General features: G+C 40.9%; 1 protein-coding gene and 1 long non-coding RNA gene across 5 annotated transcripts in view; one reads left to right on the top strand and one right to left on the bottom strand.

Moving 5' to 3' along the window:
- Positions 1–23,967, top strand: part of FTO (FTO alpha-ketoglutarate dependent dioxygenase) — a 413,232-nt gene that overhangs the window by 330,134 nt on the left and 59,131 nt on the right. The window contains exon 9 of one of the 4 annotated variants that reach the window (XM_058440993.1): positions 14,171–14,399. The exons of the other annotated variants lie outside the window; for them this stretch is intronic. Coding sequence (XP_058296976.1) covers positions 14,171–14,252 — 82 coding nt within the window. The 3' untranslated portion in view covers positions 14,253–14,399. Of the gene's footprint in view, positions 1–14,170; positions 14,400–23,967 lie in introns of those variants that run through there. 4 annotated transcript variants of the gene reach the window in all.
- LOC131383842 (uncharacterized) lies at positions 1,060–23,476 on the bottom strand. The gene is made up of 6 exons (XR_009214206.1): positions 23,158–23,476; positions 21,181–21,287; positions 9,817–9,980; positions 8,809–8,923; positions 1,434–1,560; positions 1,060–1,159 (listed from the first exon to the last, which is right to left on the bottom strand). It is a non-coding gene; the product is annotated as an uncharacterized LOC131383842 (long non-coding RNA).

Here is a 23,967-nt window from a genome sequence, read left to right on the forward strand (position 1 = left end):
ACTGCACACTATAGGGGGAAGAAATTTCCCAGAAGAAATTGGAGCACTGTTAATACTAGAAGATAGAGAAATGGAGGCTGGACGGCTAAAAATCACAAAGGTACACCAAACTTCTTAAAGACCTTATTACTACAGTATTCTCAACACTAGTGATTGGGAAAACAACTAAATGATTGTAGACACCTTGAAGTATTTCGGTCACCCAGTAATCACTGCCTATGACATTTATCCTAGAGATAAATGTTACTTATTTTTGGCCAGGCGTGGTGGGTCACACCTATAATCCCAGCAGTTTGGGAGGCCAAGGTGGGAGGATCACTTGAGGTCAGGAGTTCAAGACCAGCCTGGCCAACATGGTGAAATCCTGTCTCTACTAAAAATACAAAAATTAGCTAGGCTTGGTGATGCATGCTTGTAATCTCGGCTACTTGGGAGGCTGAGGTGGGAGGATTACTTCAACTGGGAGGCAGGGGTTACAGTGAGCTGGGACCGCACCACTGCATTCCAACCTGGGTGATAGAGTGAAACTCCATCTCAAAAAAAAAAAAAAAAAGGTGGCTGGGTGTGGTGGCTCACGCCTGTAATCCCAGCAATTTGGGAGGCCAAGACAGACGGATCACCTGAGGTCAGAAGTTTGAGACCAGCCTGGCCAACATGGTGAAACCCTGTCTCTACTAAAAATACAAAAATTATTCAGGCATGGGGGTGGGCGCCTGTAATCCCACCTACTCTGGAGGCTGAGGCAGGAGAATTGCTTGAACCTGGGAGATGGAGGTTGCAGTAAGCCGAGATCACGCCACTGCACTCCAACCTGGGCAACAGAGCAAGACTCTGGCTCAAAGAAAAAAAAAAATTTACTTATTTTTATTAGTTAGCACAACATTGAGAACTCATATAATTAGGCATTTTGCAGGAGAAATGGCTCATATTTGGCTGCAAATATCAAAGACCAGAAAAACAGTAACTTAAACAATATCAGGATTTATTTTCCTTCATCTGAAAGAAGTTCACAAAGAATAGGGTTATTCTGGTGGCTCCACAACATCACCAATGTTCATGGCCCCTTTGGTCTTGAGGTTCTGCTATACTTTGACTTGGCTTCTGGCTTCAGGTTTCCCTCATGGTCACAAAAGAACTGCTGTGGCTCCTAATGGCTCACCTACATTACAGGTAGGAAGAGGGAAGAAAGGGAGGGAAGGGTAAAATGTGCCTGGCAGCTGAGCCAAACCCCAACCCCTTTTTAAGGAACTTCCCCAGAAGCCTTACCCAACAATCTCTACCTAGACTCCGTTACCTAAAACCTAATCACTTAGTTTCATCTGTAGGTAAGGGAAAACTGAGAAGTGTTTTTCAGCCGGGTACATTGCTGCTCTCAACAAAATCAGGCTTGTGTAAGGGAGTAGAAAGGGAAGAATGGATGTTAGGAAGGCAACCTGCAGTTTCTGGCACAGCTCCCTTGTGTGACGGAGACAGTCTTCAGCTCTGTGAACTCTCCTGTCGGCCCCTGATGTCGGCCAGTATTATAGACGAGAAGCCAGGAAAGTCATAATGAAGCACTTTCTAGAGTAGAGAAAAAAGTAAGTGGAGTGAATGATGAAAACTTCAGGTCATTAAATAAAGTTCCAACATTTTCTTCTTGCCCAAAACATTCACAACAAACTCTGTGGAGTAGGAATTGAAGGAAAATGTGCCGTGCCATTTTTCTTTAGCCTTTTTGCAATGCAACGCACAATCAATACAAATCTTTGCAGTAATCATATATTGATTTTCCTAGAATATAACTCCATTTAAAGCACTTTTATCCCCAAGAGTAGAAACATTGGAGGCTATCAAAGGAGGAAGTAGATTTCCTTGACCCCATCTGCAGTGCACAATTGATTAACAGGATAGTTATGAGAGTGTGAGAGAGAGACAGAGAGAGAGAAGAGAGAAGTCACCGAAAGGTTAATACCAGCTAAAGAGAAACATGATTATAGGACATTAGGTTTTTTGTAAAATCATAAGGTCAGGATAAGATAATGATACCATCTAAAATTACACAAGATTTTGAGTACTTAGCATCCTCTGACTGCCCCAGCAACCCAACCCAAACCCCAACAAGCATAGCTGAATTTTTGGGGTTGGCAAAGCCACGAATGGAATGATAGGTTTAGGTTCAGGCCCCATGAGCTGGCTTGATAAGGGAATGAGTAATACTGATTCAGTTTTTCCTGAGTCATAGCTGTGTACTAAACTAAAACTTTAGCATACATCACATCGAATGTTTCTTTGCTTCAGACAAAGCGAAAAGAAAAAAGGACATCAGGAACCCTCATTTTTATTCCTTTTCTTAGGAAAGTTAAACACTTCCTTTCTTCTACTTTCCCTCTTCCCTATCACTTTACTCCCTAAAGATTAAAAAAAAAAAAAAAAAATCTGCTTTCTGAAAATCCCATGAGTTTAGGTCTGCTGAGTATTTCTGTGCACGGATGTCTTCATCCCAGAGACAAGAAGAGTAATTGGATGGTAAGTTGCAAAAAGCATGCAAGTTCTGCTCTGCCTCTGGCCTGAGTAACTGGGATGTAGCCAAAATGGACAATGGTACCCCCTGAAGCAATCCTGAGTTAATGTCTCTTACATACTCCTTTGCTGAAAAGGCAGAGGGTGTACTCTTGTTTATAGTGTATTGTTCTCACTGTGTTTCTCTCCCTAAGTCCCTCTTGTTTTTTTGTATCAAGACTGAGTTCTCACAAACAAGCTCTTTATTAAATTAAATGGTGCATGTAGCCTCATTATCCTTCACAATGTGCAATACTTGATAGTTTATTTTACTAGCAACTTCCGGAGTTTGTGTTTTTCTGTTTTGGGGGGGCTTTTTTAAAATTTTGGCTTCAGGCAATGCAACTAGTACACATTGTTAGATAAAGTATCTTATCTGTCAGCAGCACCCTTGTGAATTAATCATAATTCAATAGGATTACTAATCAAGATTTGAGATGAATGTTTTGATAGAGCTATCAGATTTGTCTAATCTATCATTAGTTGACAGTCGCTGCAGGCAGAGTGCAAACTTGGCAATAGTAGACCTGTTTCTGATCCCTTTGGTTTGGCCCACCAGTTGGGTAGCTTCACTGATTATAGCAGTGGACCCAGGCATTGCAGCTAATTAAGTTCTGTTTCTCACTCTCCAGGATCCTCCTTCCTCCTCCCACCGTTTTCAGAATATGTTGGGTGGAGTTCAGCTCTCATGAACCTGCCCATGTAATGAACAGATTTGGTAACAAGGTGTTCCTTTTGGTCATTTTCACTTGATAACAAAGATGTGCCAAGCCAAGTGACAAATCTCAAGAATGATATGGTGTCACTTGCAAAAAGTGGTCAAAGAAAAAAGAGAAACTTAACCTGTTGTTAAACAATACTACCGATTACAACTCTTTTCATGTCACTAAAATCTGTGTCCCATTTTACCAAGTTGTACATTCTTGGAAGTAATTTATAGCATATCTTGCACATTTATTCAGTTTGATTAGATAAACGAAAGCTTGTGATGTAGATTGGTATTTTACTGTATACACTATATACAGTATTTAAAATTATATTAAATTTTGAAATAATAATAAATTATACTCTGCATATTATGTGTTACTTATTAATACAAAGATGGGATCATTTTATAGAGAAGTCCTGTACCAATTTTTCTTCCTCTCTCTACATTGTTATTAGTATAGATATTTCTTCATTATAGAAAACTTGGAAAATTCTAGAAAAGTCTAAAAAAATTTTAATTCACCATAATCTTGTCATCTCAGAATGATCAATATTAACATTGTATCATCCTATTAAAATTAAATAACAGCACATATACCTTAATTAGTAATTGCCTGACAGTATTGTCAATAAAATATGATTCTACCTGGCATGATGTCCTGGAATCTGTAGGCAACCCAAAGGAATCCAGAAAGATTGTACTTTCTCTCAAGGCTTCACTTTCTACATGAAAACCATATGGGAAAATTCATTTAGGCTGTTAGTGTATCCCACATGTTAGAAGTGACAACTTTTTAATTTCACAAGCATGTCACAGGCCTCACCAAATGAATGCTAGCCACACTGAGAGATTTGTAGCTTGGATGATTTAGACAAGGGAGAGTTGAGAGTTACCTAATTAGACTCCAGGTGTAATTATGTAAGGCGTTCCAGGCAGCAGTGTGCTGTGTGTTAATTAACTTTCATGCTGAACATGCAGTAGCCCCTGAACAAAGAACAGTTCATGGAGGGAGGAAAACTTCCTTACTTTTCCCTAGCTTTAGTTATTCTCCTACTAAAGTTAACCTCTCACGCTCCCCCTTTTTTCTAGTTGAGAGATGGGCCATAAACACAAGCCACGTTGCAAAGTGTTCATTAGTCCCTGTAACTCTCTTCCTACCATCTTCCATTTCCTTAAAACATTCTTTGGAATGATCTTTTAAAAAATAAGATGTGTATGTATTTATTTATGTACAACTCTGTTACTGGTTTTAAAAATCCAAGTGACTTCTAATCCTGGTTTTTTTGCTGCCCATTAAACTGCACAAGTATCTGTCTGTGGTGACGGGGAGAATGATATTTACTGAACCACAGGATTAGCTAATATCCCATCAATAACTGAGTGCCACAGACTTCCTCAGTTCATCCCATTCCTGTCTCTAGGTAGCAACAGTGAGAAAAGCACTGATTAAAGAATATTTTTTCTTCTACTAAATTAGTCCATGACTTCATTTGTGCTGGTCTCTGTTTGTCAATTGCTGCCAAAAATGTAAGCTTCGTAAATCTATATAGTTCAACTCAACACTTGCATGAGAAAATATTTCAGGTAACCAGTTAAGCCCTGTGTATGGATGGTAACTGATTGATTTTCCAGTCCTCTCCCAGTTCTCATGTGAGAAAATCCCATTTCGAGGTTCTCTCTTCCTCCTAATCCTGTCACCTGGACATCTCCTGCAGGCTTTAGTTTTCTACTAATAACGTCTAGAATGACACACAGGACCACCTTGTTCATATGGAAGATGAACAATAGTTCTAGAATTCTGTCTACAATAGCATGAAATTCATGTAGATTAAGGATTTGCCTGAAACGTTAAGAGCAGACAGGATTCAACATTTTTTTGTTCTAGTACCTCTTACCAATTATGAGAAAGAAACTGCTTACTAAAACAGTCTTGATTTTTATTGTCTGTTGGAAGAAAGGTAAAATAAAGACTTCGTTGTATAAAAAGCATTATCTGGCAGCCCTTATAGCTGTATGGGAAATGCCTCAAAGAGATGCATCCTGGTGAAGATGAGGAACATTTGGACAATTTGAGTGTTCTTTTTCAGTTGGACAATTTTCAGTTGGACATCTAGCAAAACTTAGTCCTCTTTTTTTTTCTTTGCTTTTCCTCTGATATGCAATATAGACTACATCAGGCCTTTATAGTCAAAACCAGACCAACCAGTTTTGACCAAGCACTTCCTTTCTTCAAGGTTATGTTTAATGTATCAGGAATCAAAAGACGTCTAAGACATAAACCCTATCCCCAGAGAGTATACTATCTGTTAGGGAAGATTAGACATTAAAAACATGAAAAGTAAAACTCTAATAAAGGATTTAAAGAACAGTTCAAGATAACAGTAGGAAAGATATGCCACATTACAATACATGATTGTCAAATGCATTTACAGATTTCCTTTAGAACAAAAACTGTTCTTGAATCCTTCTAATAGAAGGGGTTCATAGAGACCATTATGAAGCCTTAAAATATTAAGAAACTGAAGTATTGTTCCATAAGAATGCCTTTCAATTTAGAAATTTCAATGCAAAGGAGAAATCTGGTTTATGTAACTGGTAAAGTCATTATTTTAGGTTATCACTGAATTGAAAGTGTAAAATGTGAAAATTCTTATATAACCAGTAGATCTCTGAGAAAATGCCAGTGGACAACCCCACAGAGCCAGGAGAGGTAATCAAATCATTTCTTTAGCAAGTTCCAAATATGATGAGGTTGTTTTAAGCTACATACATAAGATCTTAGGGAAAAAATGGATTTTTTAGTTGTCTAAATGACACTGCAATTTGTTACAGCCCAACGGATACTTCTTGCTTGCTGCACAGAAAAGCCAATGCACTGAAACAGTGGTGTTGCAGCAGAAAAAGCGTTTAATAATCTCAGGACCAGCCAAGTGAGGAGATGGGAGATATTTCTCATATTTGCCTTCCCAAGAATTTGGAAGCTAGGGTTATTAAGGAAATTTGGTGGGCATGGGGCTAGGGAATGGATACTGCTAATTGGGTGGGGATGAAATAGCATGGGCGTCAAAACTGTCTTTGTGCCTGAGTCAGTTTCTGGGTGGGGCTCACAGAGCTGGTGAGTCAGTTCCTTGGTGTGGGTCACAGATCTGGGTGGCATCATTGGCTCATCAGAATGCAAAGTCTGAAAAATACCTCAAACACCAGTCTTAGGTTTCATGATACTGATGTTTTCTATGAAGCAATGGGAGAAGTTACAAATCTGTGACCATGAGCTATGTGACTCCTGAGCTGTAAGCAATTATAGAAAAGCAAAGCAAAGCAAGTTATGAAACAATAACTGGTTATGATTTAACTACGCCCATACCTTAGCAGACCTTAAGTCCTTATCACGATTCTAACCTTGTGGGCTTTTATTAATTTTTTTAAGGTGGTTTCATAAGACATGGACAGACAGATGGAAGGAGGTCATTCCAGTTAGGTAGAATTCCATATGAGAGTGGGAATAAGGTAGTGTACAGTAGGTTTAGTGTGTTAAGCTATCTGGCTGAAACAGAAAATTCAGGAAACTTAGACCAATATATGGGAGGCATCAAAAGATGGCTCCATTCTGGGAAGCCTTCAAAGGTTTCCAAGGCTAACAGTAACATGATGCTGGTGATATTACAGGCAGATTAATCTAGTGGGCAGGGTCTACAATGGATTTGAGTTGTTCTTCCTTGAGGCAAAGGGATGTACCTAGAGAAAAGCAGTGTTCCTGAAATGAGGTGATGTGAGCATGCATCTGACAGAGCAGTTATAATAGAAAAGACATGTGAATTTCAGACAACTTCTAAGTTGACAAAACTTTGTAATCAATTGGTTCAGAGGATGAAGAAGAGGAACAAGCCAAGAATGATTCTCTGATATCAAACCCAGAAACAAGTGGACATTTGGAGGCTCCAAAACCAATTTGAGCATGGGAAGAGGTTTTAAAGATACAGCCATGTAAATTAGCTGTTGGGAAGACCTAAAGTGTACAACACTCTTCTGGCTGTGAAAATTATGAAATTATTCCCCAAAGGACTACTTAGATCATTATGTCAACTCAGTCATCTGAAATATATTGATATCCAAAGTACACATCCAGTAATTAAAAGAAAAAAAAATCCAGTTTGTTGATTTTGATATTTTGTTATGGGTTAGTAATTGCCTTGACTATCTTCTTGCAGAACTTGTAGTTAAAGGCTTGCTTATTTCTTCATCAATTAACAGCTGAATTTCTTCTTTCTTCCTATTGATATAGTTTAGATACGTGTCCCCCCAAATCTCATGTTGAAGTATGGTCCCCATTGTTGGAGGTAGGGCTTGGTGGGAGGTGTTTGGGTCCTGGGGATGGATGCCTCATGGGCTGGTACTGTCCATGAGATAGTGAGAGAGGTCTCACAAAATCTGGTTATTTAAAAGTGTGGCATCTCCCTCCCCTCCACTCGATCTCTCTTGTGCCTGCTCTGGCCATGTGACATAACTGCTCCCGCTTCACCTTCTGCCATGAGCAAAAGCTCTCTGAGGCCTCCCCAGAAGCCAAGCATATTCCAGTATCAAGCCTCCTGTCCAGCCTGCAGAACCGTGAGCCAATTAAACCTCTTTTCTTTATAAATTACCCAGTCTCAAGTATTCCTTTATAGCAATGCAAGAATGTTCTCACACACCTATTTAGATTAAAAGGTTTTCTTATCATCTTGGTTTTCAGAAATGGACAAATTGCCAAGGGCCTGTCAATTCTGGGCTGACATTTTTTCACCTGCTTGAAGAGATACTGTTTTCTCTTAAGAACTAGTGATTTTCTTCAGTTGTGTGACTGACTTACATAATACTAGCAGAATTGGCCACTTAGTGTCCAACAGAAAAATGAAGTTCAGACTGTGGGGCTGGGAAGTCTCTGGGGCAATAGCTTCAAGTTTGAAAAGTGAGAAGAAACGAAGCAAAAAAATAAAAATACTGTACCTTTTGTCAAACCCTTTGCTTAGATCGAGGAATCGAGATTTGACCAAAAGGTTAAATTGAATGCGTACAGTTGTGTGGTATAAATTCGTCTTTGTAAAGGCCAGACTTGGCCAGGCACAGTGGTTCATGCCTGTAATCTCAGCACTTTGGGAGGCTGACACAGGAGGACCCTTGAGGCCAGAAGTTCAAGACCAGCCTGGGCAATGTAATGAGACCCTGCCTCTACTAAAAAGAGAACAGGGTGTGGTGGTTCATGCCCATAGTACCAGCTATATGGGAGGCTGAGGTAGGAGGATTGCTTAAGCCCAAAAGTTCAAGGCTGCAGGGAACTATGATCATGCCATGTACTCCAGGCTGTGCCACCGAGCAAGACCCTGTGTCTTAAAATAAATAAATAAATAAATAAATAAATAAAGCTCAGATTCATCCCATTCCAGGGAATAGGGAAAGTTCCATATTGATCAGAACTGAGTCCTGTAAGCTCCAAACAATATGACTCACCTTTAAAGTCCTTCTGACTATACCTTTCCAAGTGTCTGACTTATGATGTGTTCCTTGTTGTATAGACTTGTACATACCTGGGCTATATAAGTATCACTTCTGAGGGTACAGGTAGGAGGGTTGCTGTGAGGGCCCACTGTCACTTCAGGAAAGTGTAGCAGTACTTGCCAAATTTAAAAGCCATTGAAACAACTGAAAAGAATAATTAAAGATGGTTATTTCCCCCATTACTGAAAGGTATATGTGAAATCTTGCGTTTACTTTTTTTTAATAGACTTTAAACATTGACTTTCCTTTCTCTGGGAAGGCAGATGTTTGTGTAACCAGGAAAGAAAGCTGCTCTCAACAGCAGCTTTCTAATAAAAGGCCTACTTGCTTTTCCATTTTAAAACCAGTGTTTAAGAGCTTTATGATTCTAAAATGAAAAGAATTCACTTGCTATACAAGGAAAAGGAAGAGTGATGGAATATTTTTGCAAGAAAAACGTACCTTACTTTGCCACCTTACAGTAGCCTGTTGGCATGAGTACATTGGAATGAGGAAGCTTTTATTAGGAAATAATCATTTCCAGTTCTGTTGCAGTCATTATCCCAAAAGTGTCCCAAATTCTGTGTACAGTACTGTGTCCTGGAACCTGTTTAGCCACACGTGGGGAATGAACTGAGCTTTTGAGACCAATAGGATGGTGTGAACATAAGACCAGGTAACAGAGCTGTTCTCCTAGCAGTTTTAGGGCCTTAAAAGAGGTCATTAACGCTTTCAAGTCACAAAACAATCTTTAAAGTTCTGGAACTATACTTTCCTACAATCATATTTCACATTTGCACATAAGCTAGCTTGAATGAATGTTTAATAAAAAGCTGGCTACATTCACAATGTTGTGCAAAAATAAAATAAAAAATTAAAGCTGGTCTCTGTAACTACTTATATGAGGTTCTCAGCCCCCACTGACAGTGTGTGTTTTAGGGAAGGAAGCACATTGAGTCACTAGCAAAACATAATTGGGAAAGTGCATCCCTTCCAAACTCATGATGTACGGTCACTACTCTAAATAAATAGGGGTTGGGATTATCCATTTTGATAACCTGTTTTGTGTTGCTGTAACTGTTCAGTTTAGAAAATGCAGAATTGTTTCCAAATTTTTCCTGCTGGTTTGAAAGAATTCATACATCTTTCAAAGTGTGACTGATATTCAGCAAGGAAGTGCCTCACTGGTTGAACAGGATCTGATTTGTTGTTCTTGTTTTTGCTGTAAAACAAAATCTACTTTTAGTTAAATCAGTAATTTACAGGTATATAAACTAAAGCATCAAGAAAACAGCAAAGAAGTTGTTTCCAAGATCATTCACATCCAGAAATGAAATGAAACCCCTAAGAGACTCCTTCTTCATTCTGATGGGGCCATTGTGGTTCTGGCCTCTCAATTTGGTTGAGGGCAACATGCGGAGTATTTCAGCTGAACACAGATCCTTCATTTGATGTCCTGTCTAAACGTGACTTCACAAAGATCTTTTAGTCAGACACTGGCTAGCACAACTCCTCCCCTGGGAGAAAAGGTCTTTAAGGTATTTTGAGGGGAGGAGAAGGGTTAAGAGGTCTAATCCATAACTCTAAATCCCCATGCTTGGAGGAGCTCATTGACATAGTCGGTTTTAAGGGCTCCTTTGGAGCCATTATGGTGTGTCACGCGGAGACCCACTGGAGAACACTTAATTGTAGATCATTGTCCCAGTGTGTTTCAAGGCCTTTTCAGGGTTTTGACAAAGCAGCCTCCTGTGCCACTTACGGGAAACCACTTACGGGAAAGTTTTGATACTGACAAACCCAAGAATATTCTTCAGATTTTTGCTTTTAAATTAAATAACTAGAATTATCAGAGGTTTTTCTGTCTTCCTTTCACCCCCTTCCTCTTGAAATGAAACCTCAGCTGGACATAGACCCCTGGCTGCTGGATATGTGTTGGCTACATTTCTTTCCTTTTCTAATTTCTTTGGTTTTGAGGTTGGGATTTTGTTTTTGTTGGTGCAGAGGTGGTATAATGAGTGAATACAATTATCACATGCAGAGCCTGTAAGCTTTGATTTCAAAATGTAATAGAAATCACATCATTTCATATGGAACCAATTTCTCCTTGCCTCCTTCCCCTGAGGAGTGAAGGAAATATCTCTGGTATATCGTTAAATACCTGATAGATTAGACCTTCAGATAGGTTGGTGGATTAAGGCAAAGCACAAAAAAAGCTCATGTTTTCAACTGTCTATCCTATTTTAAGGTTTCTATTGGCCCTCAGTATTCTGAATTTACCAAATTAGTCCTAATCTAATATTTAGCCCCATAATGTTTTAAACATTTTGGCCAGACTCAGTTCCCAGCTTCCATGTTGCCTATCTCTGTTAACATCTCTGCATGCATAAGAGGGTGTTCATATGGCTGGATTGAGGGAAAACCACCAAAAAGCCAATTCCCCTTTCTTGGGCCTGGGAATCCAGGGCCCTACCAGTGAGATCAGAATGAATTGAGAGAATCCCTCTGGGTCGTAAAGATAGACTTCAGGGTCAAAACTCAAAACCTTGAGATTCTTTTTGCTTAAAATTCCAAACTCATTCAAAAATGAGTTCATTTCTTAAAATGCTGAAATGCCTTCTCATGGTTTTTCCACACTGTAAAACAGAAGTTAAACTCTAGGGTCAGAAATAGTTAACAAAGAGAGCCTTTGTGCTAAGCAGGAGTCTGTGGATTGAATTCTGGCTCAGCCAGTATATTTCTGTGTCATTTGGCTTTTTATAAGCTCTTTGCCTCAGTTTCTCTTCTATAAATGGAGGCAATAATACTATTGCATTTCTATGTTATAAAATTACCAAGAGGGATAGATGTGTAGTAATACAGGGGACACTTATGAAGACTGTTAACTGTGAGTCCCTTTTGCTATGTGAGATATACCAGTAAAATAAGGGACATGATTGTTTTGGTAGAACTCTGTATGGATACAGGATATCTCATTGAACCCAATCTCAGGAATTATAGATTAGAAAGTTGTCAGTCTTTGATTTCTGCATCTCCCTATTTGTCCACTTGCTCCCCTCTTTCAGCAAACCAACTGCCACTGTATCTTTGGGCCCAAAAAGATGGTTACCAATGGGTTTTGAGTTTTCGTATCTCAGATCCAACAACCTGGGTAGAGACAGAATCTCTTTAGGATCTCAATTCCAGATTCCCAGGGAGAGAATTCTGATTGTTTCACCCACTTCTGGAACTAACAGCTGAGGCTAGGGAGTTCAGGCCACACTGAGCGAGCATGGCTGCATGGAACCTGCTACTTAAATCATATGCATATTGGGGAGGTCAGTTCCCAAAAATGGAGAGTGTGGCACACACTCAATGTATTTCCACTGGACCACTCCTTTAAGGAGTAAGTTGAAGTACCCAGAGTTCTTTGTATTCCTCAGAAGAAAGTTGCTTTAAGGAATGAACATAAAACTTTAAAGCAGGAAGGGATTTAAAGTTCACCCAACTCTACCCTCCTTGTCACGTTGATGAAACTAAGGCAAATGAAAGAGATTAGTTTTCCAGAGGTCCTAAAGCTACTTAATAGCATCCAGTGCTCATGCTTTTAGTTAAGAGCATCTAGTGTGTCTTTTATTCAGTTTTCTTCTGCCATCTCACAGTTGTGCATATTTCAGATGTCATTTTTTCCTATTGCCTAGATGTGTTTCAATTATAAGAGATTTATATTTATAGTCTCTCATTTAATAGGTGGGTTAAATTTTATAGACTCTTCTACTTTAGGAAAACATAGATAGTATTTACAAAGACAACACAGAAACATGGAGAAATGCATATGATATACCATCACATGGAAAAAGCAAACGAATGCTTATATATAGTCATTATGTTAAAAATATATAAAAATTACGTATGCATATATCAACTAGGCTTGTTAGAATAGTAGTATTACGTGTAACTTTAAATTTTCCTTAACACCATCATTAAATTATTTTAGCAGTTAATTTTAGAAGACATATTTAATACAAATACACCCTACACTACTTCTCATCTTAGAGCTACCTGAACCTGTATACCTAATGTTCTTGCACATGAAGGCAAACTTTCTCTAATGTAAGCCATATATATTTTGGGCACAGCTGGAACCCTTATTCCAGCAGTGAACACATGGGAAATGGAGTCCTCATAGCTGTGACTAAAGCTGCATTAAATTATGATCTTAGTAGAGACTTGGCCCCAGACAGGATGACTCACCAGAGGCAATAATCGGAGGATAAGATGTTTTCAAGCACGAGTAGAATCAGACTCTAGGAGCTGGGAAGAACCTTACCTCCTGTAACCTGACCTTTGTGGGCTTCAGAACTGGCAGTGGAAGCATAGAACGTTTCCAGTGTTTAGAGGTGGAACTTGGCTAAAGTACAGAGAGAGGACTCTCAGTGAAGTTATTTCTGCAGCCATAGCAGCTGCACTGTGATTATGCCCAACCTGGAAAGTGCCTTCCCAATCCAGTTGGTTGCCTCCCCCATCTTCCCAGGAGCCTCACTGTCTACCTCTGACGGCCAAACCTGGGGAGAAAATCAATGTCTCAGATACCATCTGCTATGGTTTGGATGTACGTTCCCTCCAAATCGCATGTTGAAATGTGACCTCCATTGTTGGAGGGGGGCCTAGTGGAGGCTGTTTGAGTCATCAGGGTGGATCCCTCATGAATGGCTTCACACTGTCCTTGCGGTAATAAGTGAGTTCTCACTCTATTAGTTCATGAGAGAGCTTGTTGTTTAAAGAGCCTGGCACCTCTCCCCTCTCTCTCTTGCTCCCTCTTTCGCCATGGGCCATGCCTGTACCCCCTTCGCCTTCTGCCATAAGTAAAAGCTTCCTGCAGCCTCATCAGAAGCCAAGTAGATGCTGGTGCCTTGTTTGTACAGCTTGTAGAACCATAAACCAAATTAACCTCTTTTCTTTGTAAATTATCCAGTCTCAGGTATTCCTTTATAACAACACAAAACAAACTAATACATCATCTGACTTTGAATCTGCCCTCATGTAGATACATCTGTTCACATGTAAAGCAAGACAGGGACACAAGAGCAGCCAGCAGGGCTTGTAGGGGCAGGAGCAACCCAAGAGGTAGGCGGCCTCCTGTTAACACTGCTTTCTTTTTCTCCTTGAAAAAGGCAAACTGGGTTTTCAAGGAGAATGAGAATTTCAGGGAAGGGATCAGAGAGAGCGGGCACTACATGTTCCACATCTGTCAGATGTCCTGAAACCATTAACTCCCAGACCCCAGGAAGCTGCTGCTCTTTCTAGCATTTTCTAGAGCATCTAGCAGAGCACTAAGTGGTAGTGGCTTAATGATGATAATGTTTTGTGAACTTTGATGAGGAGGGAGATTTTCTCAAGAGCAACTTCAGAGGTGCCTATACTTCTCTGTTTCAGAGTGGATATAGAGGGGTGGAAGAAGGAGGCCAAGATACTTTGCTTTCTGGAAGAAGCTATAGAGATCAAGAAGGAAACATAGGGATGGAGGTAGGATTTCCATCTATGAAGGGTTATCAAGCATTTTAGTCCTACAGGGCCCATGTGGCCCATTCATTCATTGACCAGTTTATTCATCCATTGATGTTTTTCATGCAACAGACTTCTACTGAGCATCTTCGACTATGCTAAGTCCTGAGCAGACAGTGAAGAACTAGAAAGACATGGCCCTGCCCTCATGAAGCTTACAAGTTAAGCTTATTCTCCACACTTGTTCTAACTCAATCCACTACATATACCTTGAGTACCCAGTATGTGTTAGATACTAAAAGGAGCTACAGAGATGAACCAGACACAGTCTTCAAGAACTTCAGGGATCAGGGAAGGTTTATCCTGATTGTAATCCCTCCAGAGGTTTTATCATTTCTCTAATCACTTATTAGGCCTCTTGCTTCCTGTAGGAATTTGTTCTCTATATTGGATTGAAATCTGCCTGTTCTAATTTCAACTTCCTTTCTTCTGGCCCTGGCTAGTCCTCAGTGTACAGAATTGCCATTGGTACCTGCTGGTCAAGGCCAAGTGTTGTGAGCCAAGGTTTATAACCTTGGCTGCAGTTACACTTAACTGCTCCTCTCCAAAGCTGGATTTAGCAGAGATTTGATGGAAGCCCTGCAAACCTCAATTCAAATCAAAGTTCAAACCTAGCAACTGGTTGAGTGAACTGCTTTAATAATAACAGTGCAAAAATTGAATTTAAAATAATCCTTTTAGGGACGCAAGATGCAGTGGTTTAGCCTTTTATTAATATTCTTTTCTTTCCACTAATAAAGGTTTTAAGTCAACATCTCCTTAAATTTGATTAATTCCATTAGGATCACTCCAAAAAAAGGCTTATCAGTGGCTTTGAAATCCAAATGGGATGAAGAAAAAAATCATTTATATGGCAAAATCTCAGTTACACTAACTAAAGACCTTCTGCTGAATTAAAGAAAAAATCAACACAGATTATTTGAAACAAATTGTAAATATGCAACTTTTAAGCACATAGAGAAATTTACCCTAAAGTTGATGTTTTTTCAAGTTCTCTTGGAGCTTACATTCCAGTGGGAGAGACCCGTGTTAAACAAATACATAGAAGACAATTTCAGATTGTGAGCTAGAAATCAGAGTAGAGGAATGGGTAATATTAGAGAGATCGGGGAGGCTTCTCTGAGAGGTGACATTTGAGCTGAGATCTGAAAGACAAAGCCACAGTCACATGAAGACATGGAGTTAGTGTTACATGCAGAGCAAACGGTTAAGTGCAAAGTCCCTGAGGCTGGAACGAGCTTAATGTCTTGGAGGAACAGGAAGAGAGTGGAGGAGTGATGCGAGATGAGAATAGTCAGAGAGGAAGGTAGGGCCATAGGAAGAAGTTTCGATTTTTATTCCAAGCAAAGAGAATACTTTAGAAAGCTAAACACTGACTTTTAAAAGCCATCAACAAAGGAAAAATATGCCTAAGGTGTGTGTTTTATATGGGACTGAAGAAGAAAGTACCGAGGCTTCTCCCCATTTTATTCTTCCACATTGAGTGTACAGCTATTAGTAAAATGAAATATTATTTGCAAAAATGCTTTGAAAACGTTAAAGCACTGTTCTCCTTAAATTTGAGAATATTGTCATGGAAAGGTTTAAAATGAGTAAGGGTACTATTTCTCACAGAAGAATCATGCTGTGTTAGTCCATTCTCACACTGCTATAAAGGTCCTATCTGAGACTGAGTAATTCCCAAAGAAAAGAGGTTTAATTGAGTCACAGTTCCTCATGGTGGGGACGCCTCAGGAAACTTACATCATGGTGGAAGGCAGAAGGGAAAGCAAGACAGCAGGAGAAAGAGAGGGCACAGGGGGAAACCACCACTTTTAAACCATCAGATCTCGTGAGAACTCCCTCATTATCACGAGAACAGCATGGGGGAAACCGCCTCCAAGATCCAATCACCTCCCACCACTCCCCTCCCTTGACACCTGGGGATTACAATTCGAAACGAGATTTGGGTGGGAGACACAGAGCCAAACCATATCACATGTTAAACTTTAAGCAAACTGTCCCTAGTAGACCCACCTAGCGATTCAAAGAAATACATGGCTATGAGGATTCCGTTGCCATTTTCCTTATCTCATATAGGTCTAAGGAAGGAAGATTTCCACTGTTTAGACTGGAAGACCCTGAGGACAGTATCCTTTCTGGCTGCCCTGCTGTCATATGAGTCCATAGGGGGCAAAGGTGAGGCTTTCCTGGGCTTGTGATTCCCAGGATGTCTCCACTTCTAGGGCCACATTAGCTAAATGGTAATTATGAAAATATCCAGGGCAAGAAGCTAATAAATAAGAAGTGACAGGCATTGCATAGTAAGGAATCGTTGTGCACACTGGCTCTTCTGCAAGACAGACGATGGAGGTTGAGAGCGTCCAACAATCCTCCTGAAACGTGCTGCCCATGTGCTGATGATACAAAAGGAAACCTGCTCGAATAGAAGAGCATGGGAGAAGATTGATGTCCTGCGGATGGCTGTTCCTATTGTCGTGGATCCCTGGGATGTTTCTAAGAGCTTTCTTGTGACCTTCGGTTTCTAAATGTAGAACCTGGCTGTGATCTCTGGGAAAGAGAAAGGAATATGTCCCAGATTTGTTCAATGGTATCAGGAATAAAGAAGCTAAGATTTGAGTTGCTTGGGTGGAGTAGGTACAAGATGGTGATTACCATTCAGGTTAGCTGCCATCTGGGTAGGGCTCGCTTCATGGAAGGCCCCAGCAGGGAGGCTGTAATCATGTGCTCAGTGAAGGCAAAAGTCGTTTTGATATCTTTTTACTAAATCGTTCCACCAACGCCACGCAAGCCATAAATGTGGCACAGATTAATTGAGCAAAAAAAGTGACTTGCATACAGTTGGCACTTCTGTTCTTACTAGGATCAGAAAGAACAATTGGGTGAAGATCACTTCAGGAAAAAGAAAAAAGCATATGTTACTTATTGTTTTGGGTGAATGTTTTTATGAGAAACAGGGATGCCGCGTCATTAATAACTCTGGCATGCCATCCCAATTCTGGTCGGCCTGATAGATTAAACATGAGCCCTCTCTCATTATTCCAGCAGCCGTAGAGCATTGACTTTGCCTCCAGCCTGATATGTATTCCATGCACATTCAAGCCTCCGAGTTGACATCTTCTTCTAAAATTGTTTGGCTGTAATAAATATAAAACTTTCACCACTGATGTAAAGCATTGCTGGTTGGCATCATTTCCTACCCCCTTTTAATTATTCCTGACACTGTGGAGAAACATCTAATATAAATCTGTAATGTGCACTGATGACAAACTACACGGTTGAAGGACCATGTAATTTCTCCACAATTAATTAAAGTGCATGGAGATTTTTTTTTTCTCTTTCATTCTTTCTTTCTTTTTTTCCCCCCAGCAGCCAGATGCCACTGACTGGCTCAAATAACACTGCTGTCAACTGTAAAAAATTAAGATCCAAACCGTAAGAAAGGTACTTAGATAAAGAAACCAGATGCCAGGTTATTTGTGATACTACCACATACATCTTGATGGAAGCCACCATTGTTCAACATCTGTAGTTCCACAGCCTTAATTACGCACTTAACTCAGCAAGCCTGTCAGCAGTTTATTTCCACAAGTACCGTCACTTTTGTAAATCTTCCCTTAAAAATTGAATGCTGCCAATCAGCACAGGGAAGAGAGACAGAGACCCTGGAAGACCTTGTGCAAAAAGAGACGGCTGCCCGTTTATGTCGGTAGCGCATGCTGGTGTTTATGGGCGTGTGTGTGTGGTCACCCAGAGAGGAAAAAATGCTCTGCTACCATTTCAGGCTGATCTACCACCTGGAATTGATCAAAAGCAAATTAATTTTCATTTTCAATTAGGAATACAATTAAATTCAAAGTGGTGAGGGGGGGAAATGGCCATGTTTACATATAGCTCCTGCTGGTGGGAGGGCTTGAGGAAATACCAGATGAAATGAAATACTTGTCTTTGTATCTTTGCATTTAACTCATTCAAGTGTTAAGGTGGTGGCTGGGCCTGCTGCTGCTGGGACTGCAGTTTACCTCCCCTGGAGCTGCCCCTCCTTCCCTTCAGGCAGAATGTAGGCAAAGGGAAGAGGGAGGGTGGTCAGAAGGTGGCCACTCTGAGATGCCCATTCATGGGCTCTTTTCCCAGGATTTGGCCGTGGATCCAAGATATGGGTGTTTTCATGTAGAGCCTGAATGAGGAAGCAGTAGTTTGGCTTTGCATTCTGCTGGCTCTCGGCGTCAAAGCATTACCTGGCAAATGGATCCACGTCTGGCCATGATGAGAGATATTGAGCGATTGTGTGAAAACAATCTGGCTGTTGAATGCCTCATGTCACAGGATCCCGGCCCTTTTCACTTGACTTTTCTCTACATTCAACTGCTGCCTTTTGTTGGAGTAACTGAGTGGGGGCCTGTGGGGCAGACAGGTTTCCTCCTGGCTGCCTGGGGAACAGTTGACCCAGTGTGTTCATCACCAAGGGTGGTAATTTGGGGAGCTTTGACCCTGATTTTAAGGAAAGTCAATTATTTGTCAATTATGAGTCCTAGAAATCCTGATATGGGACTCAGATGTTAAAGGCCCGGCTCTCTGGTTTCGGGATAGATCACAGTGGATCTGAGAATATGAAGCAGTCATGTTCTCCCAGAGCAGTGCATGTTGCTTGCCATAAACCTTCTGTCATGCTGATGAGATTTTTCTAACTATCCATCTTGGAGATCAGCTTCTTTGAAAAAGCAGAGTGGGTGATAAATATTTGGTCATATGAATAACAATGAAGTAGCTTCAGATAATAGCTTACATCTTTATAAAATCCTCTGGGTGATGGATGAAGAGGAAGAGAAGGTTCTGGGTCATGGAAACAGCTGCTTTGGGTGAAAGATTATCCAAAGCAGTGTGGTGACCAGGAATCCTTGCTGCTCCAGTCCATACTTTACCTCCTACCCACAACCCCAACCACCTTCCTTGTCCCAAAGCAAGGGTTTACGTTTCCTCCCTGCATGGTATTTGTGCTTTAAAAGAAGATTTTATTACTTCTGCTACAGTGGAATTTCTCTTTTTACTAGACAGTTGGCATGACCGCAGCCTGAAACCGCAATGGAGTTGTTAACACGCTGGGATCAGTTTTTCCCCCTTTAAAGCTATTCTTTTCTTTTCTTTATTTTTTTAAAGAGGAAAAAAACGCTCCAACAAATCAACAGAACTATTAACTTTCTGATTTATTTGCTAGAGAGAGCAAAAAAAGTCAATGTGAAGTGACAGAAACGCCAGAACAGACAGTATGAAAACATTCTATGTGAAAGTTTCCAACTGAAATCGCACCACAAGCAGTTGGTTATCTGGAGATAGACATCTTCAATTTCCTGATTGCATAATAGAAATGGGATTTCTTTTTCCTCTACAAAAAGCGTTATCCATAATGTTGACATAAAGTTTTCTGTGCCTTGAGTTCCAAAGAGTACTCTTCTCAAGAACAGCCCAGCATCTTCTCAACTGCTACCGGTTACTGCCATTTCTCCTCCTTCAAGGGAAAAGGTAAATGTTGCTAACATGACGAAGGCCAGAAGAAGAAATCTTCAAGAGCCTGGGAGATTAACTCTGCCCAGCTGGCCGGTGTCATGGCATCTAGTAAATAGGCTGATCCTCCACTGTAAGGAGAAATAGCCCTGAGAAAAATTAATCTGGTTATGGGTTGGCAACCCAATAGCTGCCTAGCCAGTGCACGTTTCTCCCTTTGCAAGTATCTCAGGGTTAGAAGTGTCTAAGGATTTGAGACTGTGATTCTGGGAGATTCAGGACAGTTGTCCCGGCTGGGCCTGGGCCAGGCTTTGCCGTGGATCTGCCCACCTCAAGAACTGGCACGGGTGATAGGTAGTCTTCAAATCTACATGGCATCCCAATACAGTTGGTGACAATGCACTGTATTTTCCTCACCCCTCAGTTTCTGAGGGCCCATTTCTGAGATGGAAAATTCTTGGCCCTGGCCTGTAGCTTACATCACTTTGGTATTTTTAAATGCCCGTGATCTCAAAAGCAGTCCTCATTTTAAAATCACCCTTTATATCAGTACTTCATTTTATGTAACATAGTGTTTTAAAATTATATTTAAAAGGCAACTTCTTTTGTCTTATGTGCCCTTGGCTAGGAAACAAAGGAAGTCTCTTTTAAGAGGTGTTTTACATTTTATGACTACTGAGAGAGAACATAGTTCTTTAATAGGTAGATATGTAAGAGAGTTTCACATTATAGGTTTTCAGAGATTAGAAGTTCTGGAACAAGGTTGTTTGATAACATCTCTGAAGGGCAAAGGAGCAAACGGAAACCTCAGAGGACTGGATGCCAAAACAGAACACTCTCTAAACTTGTGGGCAACAGGAGCTTTTCTGAGATCGTATTATTCTCACCGATAATAGCATCCTGCCTTGACTGCGGGTGAGGGTGTGCAAGATGGATCATTCGTGTCTTATACTTCATGGTTATGGGCATGTAATATGTTCTTCATTGAGCCAGGCAATTGACAGAGACGCCAGTGCATTTAAGACTTGAGTCTACTGGAAATGAGACTTGCTCTCTTGCCAGAAATGGATGCTTTTCTGTGTCCACCACTATCACACATCTTGACTTTTTTTTAATCCTGACTCTTAAAACAATAATATCAAACAACTCGAGGGGGAAAAAGTTAAATATTTCCATATGAAGAGCTGATTAAATTTGTATGGTTTTCTTTTCAGTAAAAATTGATATGTGATGAAACACAGTGCAGCTGGATGGCTGGTTTGGGTTGATGCTGTCACATCCTCTGACCTCGCTACCCGGCTGTAAGGGCCAGCACGCGGTGAGCTGCCATGCTGCTCGGAATGCCCATTCCCAGGCACTAAACACTAATCACTGATTACCTGGCTGAAGTCTTTCCTCTTAAGTCTCATCGTTCTGTGTCCCTTCCTTTTCAAGGGCAGGCCGAGTCCATGTGAAGCATTATGGTTGATAGGCATGCGATGGCCATCTAAAATACAGATAATAAGTGGAAAAGGCTTCTCAATTATTGGTGTGGATATGAGAACTTGACTTTTTTTTTTTTTTTTGAGACAGAATCTCGCTCTGTTGCCCAGGCTGGAGTGCAGTGGCGCCACCTCTGTCTCCTGGGTTCAAGAGATTCTCCTGCCTCAGCCTCCTGAGTAGCTGGGACTACAGGTGCATGCCACCACACCTAGCTAATTTTTGTATTTTTTTTAGTAGAGATAGGCCACCCTGTTGGCCAGGCTGGTCTCGAACTCTTGACCTCAGGATATCCACCCACCTCAGCCTCCCAAAGTGCTGGGATTACAGGTGTGAGCCACTGCACCCGGCCAAGAACGTGACTTGATTTTCCCAGTATTTGGAGTGGGTGGGCTGCTTCTGCTGTTGCCGTCGGTGGCCAAAGCTAACAACAGTATATTTTGCTGTAGCAGATTTTACAGAGATGAAACCATCTTGCCACTTCTATTCTTAATAACTGTGTCCATCTTTCCTCTCTGCAGAGATGAAATTGCCAAAGAGTCAGAAGCTCCTCCAGGCTTAGCCAGCTTTCGCCTTTGCTCATCATACACCTTTGGGGCTCCTCTTAACTCGCAGATGGGCTAGCGCCTGTTTTCAGCCTTTATCCTGATCATTCATATCTCCATCCCCACTCCATGTCTCTCTCTCCAGTGTCCCTTATCTCTGTCTTGCTTAACTGGGACCAGTTCTTACCCCTCCCTCTTTCAGTTTCCAAAGATCGTCTCCTGCCAGATCTTGGCCTAAAGTTAACTTGATTCTCTGGCCTTGCTTACAGAAGCCGAACTGCTCTAAACCACCCTTGATGGCAGTGACTCCTTCCTGAATGAGGTCAGGCACTCAAAAAATTGATAGGCGACACTCACTCTGGGGCTTCTCACATATATTCCTCAGTCGGGAATGGTAAAGGTCCCCCCATTCAGGGACTTCAATTTTGTGACAGAGAAAAAGACAAATTTGACTGTCAACATTTGTTGGGCTCCAAGGAAGTCACACGTGTAACTGAGCTATTTCAGATCCCTATTTGTCAAGCCCAGTGTTCACTGTGGATTTCCTTACATCCCTCCCCTGCCCAAACCCCCCACCTACAAGAAACAGTCTACACACAAAGCATTTACCCTCTGAGGATTGCTTTGTAATTAAAATTTTTAAAATGCCAAATAAACAAGGGCATTTTTGAAATGTAAATTTGTCATTTTTTCGTAAGCAACTTAAATCAACTCCACCTGCCTTGAGACTGGTTTCTCCTTCAGCACAAAGCAATGTGCTCCTAGGTTCTCTTTCAGCTCCTGCAGCTCTGATTCCCTGTGCACTTAGATCCTGGTGTCGATTTTTTTTTCCTTGAACACTTTCTGCAGTTTAGTTATTTGTTGTAATTATCAAGTTCATTTTTCTCTAATAGATGTGATTAAGTATATTTAGCACTGTGTAATGAGTTTTCTGCCTGGTTGCATCTTAGCTAATAAGGAATTCCTTAGCGGCATCTCTGACAGCTGCTACGAGTCCCAGGTCTGCGCTGCCACAAGAGACTCCTTCCATGAACTGCTAGCATTAGAGAAATTAACTCCATTACACTAACCATAAAATTGAGGCTGAAATTTGATTACTAATAGATCCTCAATTCAACTAGAAACTGTAGAAACGGGGTGGTGCCAGTGGGGAGGAAGGTGAATGCGTGTGAAATGCCAGCGTCCACATTTTCATCAGTGTGTGTGTCCACCACACTTCCAATTTATTTCCTGGGCAGGAAGGAGAGAATAGAGCCAAGCTGATGGACTTGAAACTGTGTGATTCAGCCGGTATAAGACGAGAAATCTTTGTTACTGCCATGATGGTAATACCTTGTTATTAGTGCCTCTGTCTTTGCTGAGCTGAGAAACCTCCCGGTGTGTTTTTGGCCATCAAAACTACTTGCCATTGTCACCGGCAGTCCAGATTTGTAAGGCTAAAGTGCTGAGGACAATTAGTAATTGGTGACTGGCTGCTATGATGTATAGTTGCTTAGCAACGGTCCCTGAATTAAGTCTCTGGAAGTGGCATACAGGAAGAGACAAGACAGGAAGATGAAATAGGTACCATTTCAATGTGTAGGTGAGTCAGTAATGAAAAAGGAGTGAAAGATATTTGTAATCATAGAGACGGCTGAGTGGAAAATTGGGGCTAAAGGAAAGAAAAGGCGGAACTTAGTTCCTCTCTTGCTAAGTAAAATAAGAGTAAATGGCAGTTGAACCACCCCATTGATACAAGAGCTCATTCTCTTTCTTTGACACTGTACTGTGAACCCAATGCTAACTGAACTCAGGGTGCATTATTTACCCAAAATGCAGCATGAAAATTCATGGAAGGAAGAGATGGAGAATGAAGTTGCACCGGCTTGAAATCTTTAGAACAAGATTGATTTAGCTTCCATTAGTTCATACCAGTGAACTAGGATTAAGTGGGCAACAGGGCCCAGGTTTGATTCAGCCCTGCTCTCAATACTGGGTGGAATTGGTGCTCTGATATACTGATGTTCAGCCTTGCTCCGTTTGGAATAGAGAAGTATCTTGAAGAGGCCACGAACAGCATATTCATTTCATTAGACTTGGCTGTTTTGAGACTCTCAGCAGACTAAGATATCACCCTGAACTACATGATTTAGTGAGCTGGTT

This window comes from Hylobates moloch, unplaced genomic scaffold, assembly GCF_009828535.3.
Source record: "Hylobates moloch isolate HMO894 unplaced genomic scaffold, HMol_V3 SCAFFOLD_6, whole genome shotgun sequence".
Lineage (NCBI taxonomy): Eukaryota > Metazoa > Chordata > Mammalia > Primates > Hylobatidae > Hylobates > Hylobates moloch.